This window comes from Neoarius graeffei, chromosome 18, assembly GCF_027579695.1.
Source record: "Neoarius graeffei isolate fNeoGra1 chromosome 18, fNeoGra1.pri, whole genome shotgun sequence".
NCBI classification, from domain to species: domain Eukaryota; kingdom Metazoa; phylum Chordata; class Actinopteri; order Siluriformes; family Ariidae; genus Neoarius; species Neoarius graeffei.
The window spans coordinates 47883542-47897559 of record NC_083586.1 but is presented as its reverse complement, the minus strand read 5'-3'; the positions used below and the strand labels follow the sequence as shown (position 1 = coordinate 47897559).

At 40.9% G+C, this 14018-nt stretch overlaps 1 protein-coding gene across 2 annotated transcripts in view; it reads left to right on the top strand.

The window, feature by feature from the left end:
• igf2bp2b (insulin-like growth factor 2 mRNA binding protein 2b) overlaps positions 1-14018 on the top strand; it is a 135059-nt gene that overhangs the window by 65796 nt on the left and 55245 nt on the right. For both annotated transcript variants that reach the window (XM_060898947.1, XM_060898948.1), the window contains exon 3: positions 1709-1757. In XM_060898947.1, the coding sequence (XP_060754930.1) occupies positions 1709-1757 (49 nt within the window). The remainder of the gene's footprint in view (positions 1-1708; positions 1758-14018) is intronic.

Below are 14018 nucleotides of genomic sequence, written 5' to 3'. Positions count from 1 at the left end.
TACAAAGTCAAAGTTCTAACAATAAAAATGGTACAAGTCCAAAAGCTACATACAGGTTGACAGTTCAAGTTCAAAGTTACTTTTGGTCTTAGTTAATTGTTACATTGCAGTTCTTCAAAACAAAAGGGCTTTGCTGAGTGAAGTCCACAAGTGACGTCCTCTTGTAAAAGTCTCCGTCACTTTTCCTCACCTCCAAGTAAAACTTTGACAATATTTCCACCATTGCTCTCTTTTCCAGTTTTTCCATGTCCGTTGGTATGTTTTTCTCTTGCAAATATGCATGAAGAATATCCAGGGAAGTTTTTGTAGCCTTCAGGTGTTCAGTGCGTCTTTCTCTTTAAATCTTCAGCTTTTAATGAGGCAAACCTGGCGGCCATGTCAGTCACTCACTAGCGCAGAAGTTTTTCATCTCTGACGTGTCTCTTTTCCAGTTTTTCGATGTCTGTTGGTATGTTTTTCTCTTGTAAATATGTGTGAAGAATATATAATGAAGTTTTAGTAGCCTTTTGGGTGTTCAGTGCGTCTTTAGTTTCAGTTTATTTATTTAGTGCTTAAACCTAGCACTGAATTGACCCCGTCTTCTCTCTCTCCCGGCCGACAAAGAAATGATTGTGTGCATGCGCAGGAGAAAAGTTTTGTCATTGGATCTTCACGTGTAACATCGTGTTGTCTTGACAACATGCAATATTATAACAATATTGCACGCTCATTCTCAATTGGGGAGAGTGGCGTAATACATGGAGGATAAGCGATATGAAAACAATATTGCATGCCATCAGTAATCCTGCTAAAGGGGAATAGAATACATGTTTTTATTCCATGGAAAAAGTGGCCCGTATGTATAATAATTAATAATATTAAATCTAATATTTCCATGCTTCCAGTCGAATTCAAGCAGTTTGAAGTCAAAGTTTAAATCAACATGGTATGCTTGCTGCTGTGTAATTATGAGTTATAGAAAATTATAGTTGTATTTGCACTGTCCTTTGGAAAAGGTAGACGCTCACACTCCTGAATTTAGTCTAATGTGGGAGGAAAAAGATTTATACTCTACTTCCTTTCGCTGAGTCATATCAGATGAACGCTAATCAAAAGGCGTCCACTCTGCTGTTTCTGCTCAATTGATCAATGCTTGAGTCCAGCAGTGAATAGTTTTGTTTCTAGCAGGTGGCTTTAGCACCAGGTTTCTCTCTCTGTAGTCTTGAAGTGATAGAAGAACAGTAGTTGGCACGCGCCTGATCTCATTAAGGTGATGTAGGCTTGTGATCTCGTTACAGCCAATGATGTAATACGTTGCAGACGAAGTCTTGGGTCATTTAGGGCCAGGGTGTTGGCACATAATTATGCACTTAGTCTGAGAAAATATGTTCTTAAATATCAGCCAGCGTTTTTCAGAAATAAAACACTGTTGTCTTTGATTTCTCATTTATCAAGGTACATAAATCAAAGTTTCAGAAAACAACCAAGTGTATTCTGTATTTTAGCAGTCATGTTTCGGGTATTTCTCGACACCTCAGACATACATCGAGACGAGAGAACCTGGGCTTAGGGCTGAATTCAAATGAATAAGGAGCAGTCGTACTTCATTCCTCTGCTAATTAAATCAAGCCCACTATGTTGACATAAAACATTGTTGCTGCATGCACTGTTGGAAAAGTCAGTATAATATCAAATCTGATCTAATCTTTGAACCGCTCTCTTTCCGCAGGAGTCGTAAGATTCAGATCCGGAACATTCCCCCTCACCTGCAGTGGGAGGTGAGTCCCACTGTGTCTCGTCAGCATACGAGCTTGGCTTCATAACAAACACAAAACACAACCTGAATGATTGCTGCCTATTTATGGTTGACACTTCCAGATCAAAATCGCACTGGTAATTGAAATTCTGCACCTGAAAGTGCATTAGGGCACGTGGTAAATCATATATTATCCCATATGAAAGATGAAGGCGGAACTGGAGATTGTAAACATGGGAAGAAACTGTAGCTGTTCTGGAGCTCAGGTTGTATTCAGACTTGCGATCAACATTTGGGATAGAGATGTAAACCTGGTTATGGCTAGTGACTACTTGTGGGCAGAAATTCAGAACAATTAAAAAAAAAAAAACATCCCGTGAATCAGTTTAGTACGGAAGCCGCGAGAGGCCCTTCATATAATCTTTTTTTATTCACCTTGTTATCCCGAGATAATGACAAAATTAATTCAGGATCTCGAGAAAACAACACAACTAATTCGAGATCTCGAGAAAACAAAACGGTTATTTTGAGATCTCGAGAAAACAAAACAATTATTTCATGATCTCAGCTGGATCACTGTATCTCCGTGGGTAGAGACGAAGCCGGGCCAGTCTTCTGCGGAGGTGCCGCGGACTAATTTTGAAATGATCCCTTATTAAAAGACTTAATGCAATCTCTCCCTGTGTCAACCCCTGATCAAAATATTGCCTTATTAGGTGATCGATTATTCCAGACATTCTAATGACCAAAGTTGCATCTATACAGAATGAGAAATAGCCCCAAAGTCAGCATATCACAAGTCTCTTGGCGCACCTGAATGAACCATTTCTCAGCTGTTTACTCGAGATCATGAAATAATTGTTTTGTTTTCTCGAGATCACGGAATAATTGTTTTGTTTTCTTGAGATCTCGAAATAACGGTTTTGTTTTCTCGAGATCTCGAATTAGTTGTGTTGTTTTCGCGAGATCCTGAATTAATTATGTCGTTATCTCGGGATAACAAGGTGAATAAAAAAAAAGGATTATATGAAGGGCCTCTCTCGGCTTCCGTAGTTTAGAGCCAATTGTAGAGAATCTGAAAAATCATTAAAATGCGAGGCAGTATTAGGGGCCGACTGTACCTCTGCTTGTTGTAACAATGCACTGTATGCATTACTGGATTACAAGTTGACCAGTAAAATATTTCATCATGAGTTCTACAGAAAAACTGTTTCAGGATATTGCTATTTTAGGCTGTTTTATTTTGTTTTCGAAACGTGGACTATGTACTGATATCAAGTAAAACAAGTCGAGAAATTTCATCAAAGATACTGTATCTATGTTTAATTATGAAGATCAAATGGTATGATCATGCCACCAGTGCTGAGGTTCTTAACTGGTGTTCTGTGACAAGCATTCAGCTGTGCAAGGGCAAACTGTAGTATCTGCATATTGTGTTGGTGGCAAAAGACGGTCCCATAGCGAATAGCTGATGTTATTGGACTGTCTTTTGCCACCGTCGCAATATGCAGATACTGCAGTTTGCCTTTACATGGCAGCATTGAGGCTATGTGAATTTAATTTATTTGATTTGTCACATAGATCACATAGTTTGTGATGGGAAGAATACAGGGCAAAGGCCCAATTGCTTTTTCAAGAAGAAGAAGAACAGCAGTTTTATTTATCACATGTACACTCAAGCACAGTGAAATTCCTCTCTGCATTTAACCCATCTGAAGCAGTGAAGTCATACATGAGCAATGAGCACACACACATACAGTGTCTTGCAAAAGTATTCATCCCCCTTGGTGTTTGTCCTGTTTTGTTGCATTACAAACTGGAATTAAAATGGATTTTTGGGGGGTTAGCACCATTTGATTTACACAACATGCCGACCACTTTAAAGGTGCAAATTGTTGTTTTATTGTGACACAAACAATAATTAAGATGAAAAAGCAAAAATCTGGAGTGTGCATAGGTATTCACCCCCTTTCGTATGAAACCCCTAAATAAGAGCTGGTCCAACCAATTCACTTCATAAGTCACATAATTAGTCAATTCAGATCCACCTGTTTGCAATCAAAGTGTCACATGATCTGTCACATGATGTCTGTATAAATCACCCTGTTCTGGAAGGACCCTGACTCTGCAACACTACTAAGCAAGCAACATGAAAACCAAGGAGCCTCCAAACAGGTCAGAGACAAAGTTGTGGAGAAGTATAGATCAGGGTTGGGTTATAAAAAATATCCCAAACTTTGAATATCCCAGGGAGCTCCATTAAATCCATTACAGCAAAATGGAAAGAATATGGCACCACTACAAACCTGACAAGAGAAGGCCGCCCACCAAAACTCACAGACCGGGCAAGGAGGGCATTAATCAGAGATACAACAAAGACACCAAAGGTAACACTGAAGGAGCTGCAAAGATCCACAGCGGAGATGGGAGTATCTGTCCATAGGACCACTTTAAGCCGTACACTCCACAGAGCGGGGCTTTATGGAAGAGTGGCCAGAAAAAAGTAATTGCTTAAGAAAACACGTTTGGAGTTTGCCCAACAGCATGTGGCAGACTCCCCAAACACATGGAAGAAGATTCTCTGGTCAAATGAGACTAAAATTGATCTTTTTGGCCATCATGGGAAATGCCATGTGTGGCACAAACCCAGCACCCTGAGAACACCATTCCTACAGTGAAGCATGGTGGTGGCAGCATCATGCTGTGGGGATATTTTTCATCTGCAGGGACAGGAAAACTGGTCAGGACTGAAGGAAAGATGGATGGCACTAAATACAGGGCAATTCTGGAGGAAAACCTGTTTGAGTCAGCCAGAGGTTTGAGACTGGGACGAAGGTTCACATTCCAGCAGGACAATGAACCTAAACATACTGCTAAAGCGACACTGGAGTGGTTTAAAGGGAAACATTTAAATGTCTTGGAATGGCCTAATCAAAGCCCAGACCTCAATCCAATTGAGAATCTGTGGCATAACTTGAAGATTGCTGTACACTATCGCAACCCATCTAACTTGAAGGAGTTGGGGCAGTTTTGCCTTGAGGAACGGGCAAAAATCCCAGTGGCTAGATGTGCTAAGCTAATAGAGACATACCCCAAGAGACTTGCATCTGTAATTGCAGCAAAAGGTGGCTCTACAAAGTATTGACTTTGGGGGGTGAATACCTATGCACACTCTAGATTTCTGTTTTTTCATCTTAATTATTGTTTGTGTTACAATAAAACAACAACGTGCACCTTTTAAAGTGGTAGGCATGTTGTTTAAATCAAATGGTGCTAACCCTCCAAAAATCCATTTTAATTCCAGCTTGTAATGTGACAAAACAGGACAAACACCAAGGGGGATGAATACTTTTGCAAGACACTGTACCCAGTGGGCAGCCATGCTACAGTGCCTGGAGAGCAGTTGCAGGTTAGGTGCCTTGCTCAAGCACACTTCAGGCCAAGGCCATCCCATGTTAACATGACCTACATGTCTTTGAACTGTGGGGGAAACCCATGCAGACACGGGGAGAACAAACTCCACACAGAAAGGCCCTCATCGGCCAATGGGCTCGAACCCAGAACCTTCTTGCTGTGAGATGACAGTGCTAACCACTACACCACCATGCCACCCCTTTGGTATAGATTTTTTACATCGGCTGCCCTTCCTGATGCAACCCTCCCCACTCTTTTCAGGCTTGGGACTGGCACTAAGTATGCACTGTCTTGTGCAACCCCAGTGGCTGGGTGTTTTTACCTAATCTGCATGTCTTTGAACTGTGTGGGAAACCGGAGCACCCGGAGGAAACCCACGTAGACAAGGGGAGAACATGCAAACTCCACACAGGAAGGCCCCCTTCGGCCATGAGGTTCGAACCTGTGTTACAGCAGAAATGTTATAAATGTTACAGCAGAATAGACAAAGATGGTCTGGACATGCAGTTGGAATGGATGCACATTGCCTTCCTAAACAACTTCTCTTCAGCCAGCTATCTGCAGGAACCAGAAGCATTGGATTTCCCAAGAACAGATTCAAAGATGTCCTCAAAAGGACCTTCAGAGACTGTGAGATTGCTGATTGGGCTCCAGCCCCAGAAGCTAGACTGGTGTTGAGGAGAATGATTCGTGATGGCGTTAAGACCTTCGAAACCAACAGGCGGACATCTGAGGAAGAAAGGCTCTCAAACTGGAGCAGCCTCCTGGGTAGGTGCCCGAATAAACTTCATTTGAACTGCCATGCTCGAGTCAAACGACAGTAAAAAAGAATATTTGTGCAGCAAAGAATTCATAAACTGCACTTCAATTAACATCCATGCACAAGCTATAAATTCAGTATCCGGTTTCAGTCCTTTGTTACTCTGATGATAATGGACTAAGCTGTTGTGTCCTTCGGCTCTCATTTCGTTTTCTGTGCACAAGAAATTTAATTTACTGCCGCCGTTTGTGCCTACGATGGTTAATAAAGCCAATCCAGGAACGGCAGCTGCACCAACAGTCCTGACAAATGAAGTCTACTCCTGGTGGTGGCAGGGCATAGTGGCTTCTTTACGCGCATGCTGGCTGGTGCTGCTTCGTGTCTTCAATTCGGTTGTCTTCAAACTTATTCGTAACACAGGTTATGGTCAGACCATGGTATTAAACTCAGCACCAAGATCGCTGTGGATTGTACAGTCGTGCTAACCACACCGCTATACGGATGTGAGACTTGGACACGGTACTGAAAACACCTTAAGAAACTCGACCAATTCCATATTAGATGTCTGCAAAAGATCTGTAAAATCTCATGGAAAGACAAAGTTTCAAACACTGAAGTCCTTGAGGACTGGCATCGAGGCATTTCTTATGAAAGTCCAGCTCCGATGGTCAGGTCACGTGGTACGTATGGATAACACCAGGATACCAAAGGTGCTTTTTTTTTTATGGAGAGCTTGATGAAGGTAAAAGATCACAAGGGGGACAGTACAAGAGATATAAAGATGTCCTTCAGTCTACCCTCAATGCCTACAGTGTCAGTCCTGAAGACTGGGAAACAAGAGCAACAAACCGATCGGAATGGCACAGAATCTGCAATAGAGGTCTGAAGAAGTTTGATAGTCTACAGTGCTGTTGAAGAAAGGAAATAAATCAGTGCAATAAATGTGAAACATTATCACTCTGTGTCATATTACACTATTTAAACATGCAATGGTTCTCAAAACGCGTTCATATGGATGAACTGAAACCTTTGATTCTGAAACTGAGAGCACACAGAAGAAGACTTTGTCACATGCACACTCAAACAGTGAAATTCATCCTCTGCATTTAATCCATCTAAAGCAGTGAACACACACATGCACACACAAGTAAGCAATGAGCACACACACATACATACCCAGAGCAGTGGGCAGCTATGCTACAGCACCCAGGGAACAGTTGGGGGTTAGGTGCCTTGCTCAAGGGCACTTCAACAAATGGCCACCCCATATTAACCTAACTGCATGTCTTTGGACTGGTGGGGAAACCGGCGCATCCGGTGGAAACCCACACAGACGTGGGGAGAACATGCAAACTCCACACAGAAAGGCCCCGTTGGCCGCTGGGCTCGAACCCAGAACCTTCTTGCTGTGAGGCGACAGTGCTAACCACTACACCACCATGCTGCCCATAATAATAATAATAAATTTATTTAAAAGCATTTCACAGTCTCAATGCTCTAACAATAAAAAAAAGATATGAACAAATAATAAATTATAACATTAAAGCATATGTATATTAGTGTTTACATGTATTAAAAATTATGAAAACAAATTAATCAAATTGAAGATTAGTGTTCAAATCATAAGAAAATTAGGATAATCAATAAAGTTGTATACTAATCAATTGCATAATTTAATAATATTGGCTGGCGTTGAGTGTAATAGGCTGGCGTTGAATGTAATATATCTAATATATTAGATATATTACATTCAGCTAGCATGAGTCGAAGGTGAGTTCAGTATCATGCTAGCTGAATGGAATATATTTGATAGACCACAAAAAAAGCCATTATTATTATTATTATTATTATAATAATACACTCTCTTCATATCAGCATTCTTGAAGACCAAAGCGAGCTTACCTGCGACTTGGTGCTATAAGCACGGTAGTCCAGTTATCTTCTAGCTGGTGTAGTGTTAGCAGAGGCCAATGCTAGCGCAGGCAAGCCAATTATTTTTATTATTATTATTATTATTATTATTATTATTATTTTCCCTGTGTAATTGACTGAGTTACTTTTAAAATCAACATTGACAACTACACACAATGGAGCGACCTGGCAGCCAAAATTCTCTCAAAATCTTCCACTTTTAACAAAGCAAACCTCGCAGCCATGTTTGTGTACAAACTGTCAGTCACTCGCTAGCACGGAAGTTTAACATCTCCGACGTGTCTCTTTTCCAGTTTTTTGATGTCCATTGGTACTGTATGTTTTTCTCTTGTAAATATGCGTGAAGAATATATAATGAAGCGTTGGTAGCCTTTCAGGTGTTCAGCACGTCTTTAGTTTCAGTTTATTTATTTAGTGCTTAAACTTAGCACTGGATTAGCCTTGTGTTCTCTCTTTTCCGGCCGATAAAGAAATGATTGTGTGCATACGCAGCAGAAAAGTTTTGCCATTGGATCTTCACATGAGCGCTGATGTGTGACGTCGTGTTGTCTTGACAACGTGTAATATTGTAACAATATTGCACGCTCATTCTTCATTGGGGAGAGTGGTGTAATATACGGAGGATAAGAGATTTGATAACAATATTGCAGGCCATCAATAAACCCACTAAAAGGGAATAGAATACATGCTTTTATTCCATGGAAAAAGTGGCCCGTATGTATAATAATTAATAACATTGTTCAAAAAATAATGTCTTTAAACCAGTCTTGAAGGTTTCATATGAGTCAGCTTTACGAAGGGACAACAGGAGCTGATTCCACAGTCTCGGTCCAACTGATGAAAATGCTCTATCACTGTAACTTTTGGTGTTGGTCCTTGGAGCAGCCAGGAGCTTCTTCCCATTCGACCTCAGAACGCGAGTGTTGGAATTTACACGCAACAGTCCGCAATAGCATGGCGCAGAAACTCCTTGTAGCATAATGATGGATGGAGGATGTGATGTCTACAGCAACATCTAGGAGATTTTTTCACTATCTTCAGTATGCCTCAGTAGCATCCAAAATCGAGTCTGGATCAATCACTTAGAGCTGGAACGTTCCACAGATCTGAGTCAGGCTTGTAGTACTCAAGTCCAGGACTCGGACTCAAGTCCAACTCGTACCGTAATTTCAAGGACTCGTGACTCAGCTTGGACTTGAGCATTGATAACTCGGACTTGGACTCGGACTCATGCATTAACTGCATTCGGACTCATAAATTAGAGACGAGGACTTGGATTTTTTCTTTATTTTTGTAATATGCCATAATAACTTGCCATAAGATATTTATATCTAAATTAATTTTTGTACTAATTTCATGCAAGGGTGCATGCATCAGATAGACTCTTGGGCGCTCAGGACAGTGCACGCCAAGCGGTCTCTCTCGCGCACGCCGTAAACGACTAACACCTGCACAGGATTAAGGCGCAATCAGCGCACCTGTATAAAAACTGCGAAAACACACTTACTTTGTGAAGTATTGAGTTGCATTGCTGACACACTACCAAGTCTTATTTCCTTGTTTAGTTTCCTGATCCCTGATTTCCTGTTTCTCGTCTTTGATTCTGCCGAGTCTACGATAGCCTGTTTGTGCCTCGCTCGACCTGTTGCCTGTTTCACCATTTTACGATTTTGCCTGCCATTCTGGATTGTTTACCGTCTTTACTTGTATTAATAAACACATCTTCTGCACTTACATCCGTCTCCCAACCATCTCTGACAGAATACTTCACACTCCCTGACAAAGAGAATGTACACTCACCTGTTCATGCATCATGTTCAGGAACAAACTAATGTTAATGGCGCTAAAACAGCCACCGTCAAATGGTGCGGTTGGAGTCTTGTTCTCGGACTCGACTCAAAATTTTTTTAATGACTTGGACTTGAACACTGGAGACTTGAGACTGGACTCGGACTCAAGGTTTAGTGACTCGACTACAACATACAGTGGTGCTTGAAATTTTGTGAACCCTTTAGAATTTTCGATATTTCTGTATAAATATGACCGAAAACATCATCAGATTTTCACACAAGTCCTAAAAGTAGATAAAGAGAACCCACTTAAACAAATGAGACAAAAATATTATACTTGGTCATTTATTTATTGAGGAAAATCATCCAGTGTTACATATCTGTGAGTGGCAAAAGTATGTGAACCTTTGCTTTCAGTATCTGGTGTGACCCCCTTGTGCAGCAATAACTGCAACTAAACATTTCCGGTAACTGTTGATCAGTCCTGCACACCGGCTTGGAGGAATTTTAGCCCATTCCTCCGTACAGAACAGCTTCAACTCCTGGATGCTGGTGGGTTTCCTCACATGAACTGCTCGCTTCAGGTCCTTCTGCAACATTTCGATTGGATTAAGGTCAGGACTTTGACTTGGCCATTCCAAAACATTAACTTTATTCTTCTTTAACCATTCTTTGGTAGAATGACTTGTGTGCTTAGGGTCGTTGTCTTGCTGCATGACCCACCTTCTCTTGAGATTCAGTTCATGGACAGATGTCCTGACATTTTCCTTTAGAATTCGCTGGTATAATTCAGAATTCATTGTTCCATCAATGATGGCAAGCCATCCTGGCTCAGATGCAGCAAAACAGGCCCAAACCATGATACTACCACCACCATGTTTCACAGATGGGATAAGGTTCTTATGCTGGAATGCAGTGTTTTCCTTTCTCCAAACATAACACTTCTCATTTAAACCAAATATTCTATTTTCGTCTCATCCATCCACAAAACATTTTCCCAATAGCCTTCTGGCTTGTCTATGTGATCTTTAGCAAACTGCAGACGAGCAGCAATGTTCTTTTTGGAGAGCAGTGGCTTTCTCCTTGCAACCCTGCCATGCACACCATTGTTGTTCGGTGTTCTCCTGATGGTGGACTCATGAACATTAACGTTAGCTAATGTGAGAGAGGCCTTCAGTTGCTTAGAAGTTACCCTGGGGTCCTTTGTGACCTCACCGACTATTATACGCCTTGTTCTTGGAGTGATCTTTGTTGGTCTACCACTCCTGGGGAGGGTAACGATGGTCTTGAATTTCCTCCATTTGTACACAATCTGTCTGACTATGGATTGGTGGAGTCCAAACTCTTTAGAGATGGTTTTATAACCTTTTCCAGCCTGATGAGCATCAACAATGCTTTTTTCTGAGGTCCTCAGAAATCTCCTTTGTTCGTGCCATGATACACTTCCACAAACATGTGTTGTGAAGATCAGACTTTGATAGATCCCTGTTCTTTAAATAAAACAGGGTGCCCACTCACTCCTCATTGTCATCCCATTGATTGAAAACACCTGACTTTAATTTCACCTTCAAATTAACTGCTCATCCCAGAGGTTCACATACTTTTGCCACTCACAGATATGTAACTCTGGATGATTTTCCTCAATAAATAAATGAGCAAGTATAATATTTTTGTCTCGTTTGTTTAACTGGGTTCTCTTTATCTACTTTTAGGACTTGTGTGAAAATCTGATGATGTTTTCGGTCATATTTATGCAGAAATATAGAAAATTCTAAAGGGTTCACAAACTTTCAAGCACCACTGTAGATCTGAGTCTAAACTAGCTGACCAGAATTAGATAGTGGTGTGCAAATTCTCAATTCATGCACTTGTTCGAATACGTTATTGTTTCTAAAGTAACAGCTTGTTCACAGGGTCGTGCATGGCAAATGCTCCAAAGACTTTATGATTGACTTTGGGAAACTTTCACTAAGCAGACATTTATGGAAGGAAGTTTTCAGGACAGAGGGCTTTGCAGTTTTGCTCCAACCTGACAGGCTGTGCTTTTTGTCTTATTAACGCCAAGATGGAGAAAAAGAAAGGCTGGTTAAGGAACTTTTCTTTACACTGTGGTTGCTAACACGAAGTAACTTGTTCTGTGGTTATTTCACAATATTAAATCCAACTATAAACAGATGACGTACCTTTCATTAATAAATAAAAGATTGCAAGCTTTGCCATCTTGCTGTGGTCCAGAAGAATAAAACACATCCATACATGCTGTTAGAAATTAATCGTTGTTAGGAAGTGGCTGGAGGTGGATGCAAATGCAGTTTAAGAGTTTATTATTAAACTTGGCAGACAAATCCAAAACATGAAACCGTCGCCATCAAAAAACAGACACAAAGTCAGGCGATTGCCAAACAACCTAGACGGGACGAAACAAGAATCAGACTGCAGGTAACGAGAAACAGGATCAAAACCAGAGAATCAAGATAACAGAATGCAAGGCTTGGTAACTACTGGTAGTCAGGATTACTTCGTGAAGCACACAGGAAACAAGAGGGCTGAAATACACAGGCCAATCAGCGGCAAACGGAAAACTGGTGAACGTCATCATAACACAGTAGGAAGACAACCGATGACAAGACAAGGAAAGAGACAGGACATGATTCAAAACAAACACACGCGGCAACGTACACAAGCGCTTGAACATGCATAAGTAAACGCCGTCGCGCTGTGAACTGCAGGGTGCACCAAGAGCCGCAGCGCTAGACACGAGGGGGAAATACGCAACAATAATCAGCTTCTCTGCTTCCTGTGGGGCTGCATCACACCACCTGGTCATTGATTATGTTACTATAACTGCATGCCCACCAAGTGTTATTTTCCTTACATCTAATCAGCTGAATAATTACTATGATTGAACGAAGTTCTTGGCTTACATTATGTCCAGATCTCCAGTGTATCTGTTTTAAACTTGTAGCAGGTTATCAGGGTCTGTATCTCATACACTACCGTTCAAAAGTTTGGGGTCACCCAGACAATTTTGTGTTTTCCATGAAAAGTCACACTTTTATTTACCACCATAAGTTGTAAAATGAATAGAAAATATAGTCAAGACATTTTTCTGGCCATTTTGAGCATTTAATCGACCCCACAAATGTGATGCTCCAGAAACTCAATCTGCTCAAAGGAAGGTCAGTTTTATAGCTTCTCTAAAGAGCTCAACTGTTTTCAGCTGTGCTAACATGATTGTACAAGGGTTTTCTAATCATCCATTAGCCTTCTGAGGCAATGAGCAAACACATTGTACCATTAGAACACTGGAGTGAGAGTTGCTGGAAATGGGCCTCTATACACCTATGGAGATATTGCACCAAAAACCAGACATTTGCAGCTAGAATAGTCATTTACCACATTAGCAATGTATAGAGTGGATTTCTGATTAGTTTAAAGTGATCTTCATTGAAAAGAACAGTGCTTTTCTTTCAAAAATAAGGACATTTCAAAGTGACCCCAAACTTTTGAACGGTAGTGTACATTATGTCCAGATCTCCAGTGTATCTGTTTTAAACTTGTAGCAGGTTATCAGGGTCTGTATCTCATACGTCTGTCTGTCTGTCCTTCTCAACCCCACACACTCTCTCATCTTTGTAACTCACCTGTTAATCAGATCAAAATCTGACTAAACATTAAGTTATTTAACAATTATTCACCGAAGGTAATGTGAATATCGGTGAATATTAATCAAGACAAAGTCGAGGTTCACCGATATTCACTGAGCCGGAGAATTGTTTTAGTGTAAATATACAGGTGATTATTCCAAAAAATAATTTATTTTAAACTTCAAAAGCAGCATGCAAATGCAATAACGGCGCGCGCAGACTTGTCACTTATCTACGCCGAGCCACATAAAATACTTTGTTTTGAAATCGATAAAATAAATCACAATTCCACCTTACCTTTGAATAGTTTTACACCAAACTTCATAGCATCTTTAGTGCTTTTAGGAACAGCATATTCTTTCTCATCTCATCTCATCTCATTATCTGTAGCCGCTTTATCCTGTTCTACAGGGTCGCAGGCAAGCTGGAGCCTATCCCAGCTGACTACGGGCGAAAGGCGGGGTACACCCTGGACAAGTCGCCAGGTCATCACAGGGCATATTCTTTCATCATTTGTAATTCTTTCTCACTGACAGTGATGAAGCGATTGGCCGGCATTTTGCCGAGTCACTCGAGGTGATTATCGAGAAATAGTCCGAATCTCATTCTTGACCAATCAGTGCGTGCGATTTTCTATCATCACCTGCGTATTTATACTAAATATAGTTAGTAGTATAATTATAATTGTTAGTCTGTCTGTGTGGGTATTTGTCTGTTGGTCTGTCTGTCTGTGTAATGGT